The sequence below is a fragment of the Jaculus jaculus genome, chromosome X, assembly GCF_020740685.1.
Source record: "Jaculus jaculus isolate mJacJac1 chromosome X, mJacJac1.mat.Y.cur, whole genome shotgun sequence".
Classification (NCBI taxonomy): domain Eukaryota; kingdom Metazoa; phylum Chordata; class Mammalia; order Rodentia; family Dipodidae; genus Jaculus; species Jaculus jaculus.
In genome coordinates this window covers 96,990,855-96,991,949 of record NC_059125.1, presented here as the reverse complement: position 1 = coordinate 96,991,949, position 1,095 = coordinate 96,990,855, and the positions used below count along the sequence as shown (strand labels likewise).

The 1,095-nt window shown below is 44.9% G+C and overlaps 1 protein-coding gene across 1 annotated transcript; it reads left to right on the top strand.

The window, feature by feature from the left end:
- Window positions 1–213: 213 nt before the first annotated feature.
- Window positions 214–698, top strand: LOC105944046 (small EDRK-rich factor 1-like). Its single transcript, XM_045140956.1, has one exon. The coding sequence runs from the start codon at window positions 246–248 to the stop codon at window positions 624–626; it is 381 nt and encodes a 126-aa protein (XP_044996891.1). The 5' UTR covers window positions 214–245; the 3' UTR covers window positions 627–698.
- Window positions 699–1,095: the final 397 nt, after the last annotated feature.

Sequence of the window (1,095 nt, the reverse complement as noted above, 5' to 3'; positions counted from 1 at the left end):
AGAAGAAGGAGCAGAAAAAATGTAAGAGCCACAGTGTTGGAAGGAATACTTTGGGACACTTCCTGCAGACATGAACTGACTGATGCATTCATGACCTCACCGTGGTTGTCATTGCCTCGACAAGACTTGCACACTTCTGAGCCCATCAACATTTTGATACAGAGGATGCGTACATTAAAATACAAGGACTGGTCGGACTGAGCGAGGGGACGCAACGGAGGCAGGTCGGAGTCGCTGCCGTCGCCATGACCCGCGGTAACCAGCGCGAGCTCGCCCTCCAGAAGAACATGAAAAAGCAGAGCGACTCTGTTAAGGGCAAGCGCCGAGATGATGGGCTTTCTGCTGCCGCCCGCAAGCAGAGGGACTCGGAGATCATGCAGCAGAAGCAGAAAAAGGCAAACGAGAAGAAGGAGGGAGGAACCCAAGTAGCTTTGTGGCTTCGTGTCCAACCCTCTTGCCCTTCGCCTGTGCCTGGAGCCAGTCCCACCATGCTCGCGTTTCCTCCTGTAGTGATCACAGGTCCCAGCACCCATGGCATTCCCTTTGCCCTGAGTCTGCAGCGGGTCCCTTCTGTGCTTCCTTCCCGTCAGGTAGCCTCTCTCCCTCTGGTCCACTCCTGGGGGTGAGGGGGTTACCCCTTCCCAGTGTTTTTTTATTCCTGTGGGGCACACCCCAAAGTATTAAAAGTAGCTTTGTAATTCAAAAAAAAATACAAGGACTACTTGGCAAAAGGAAGGTGCTTACTGGAATAGGAGTAGGGGAGGGGGCAAAAGAGGAAAATAAGAAGAAATATGATCAAAAGCAATATATTTATGTATTAAAATTCTCAATAAAAAGTATATCTGTGTTTCATTTAAATAAAATTATAGGAAGTTAAAATAATCCATATATAGTAACAAAAGATCAGTAGTTGCCTAGGGACATTATGACTCAGAAGGCAATTGAAGTCTATGAATATAGCACTGAAAATGTTATATTCTTGGAAAATAATGATAGTGATATTAAGAAACTCTGGTTGTTTGGAAGAACATAGTTAAACATATAATGAGGAAAACCTTATGGTCATTATTTTGAAATCACTAAATTCTTGTTATT

What these genes read in the sequence shown, in the direction of transcription:
- LOC105944046 (XM_045140956.1), top strand. Translation starts at nt 246, where the DNA reads ATGACCCGCGGTAACCAGCGCGAGCTCGCCCTCCAGAAGAACATGAAA.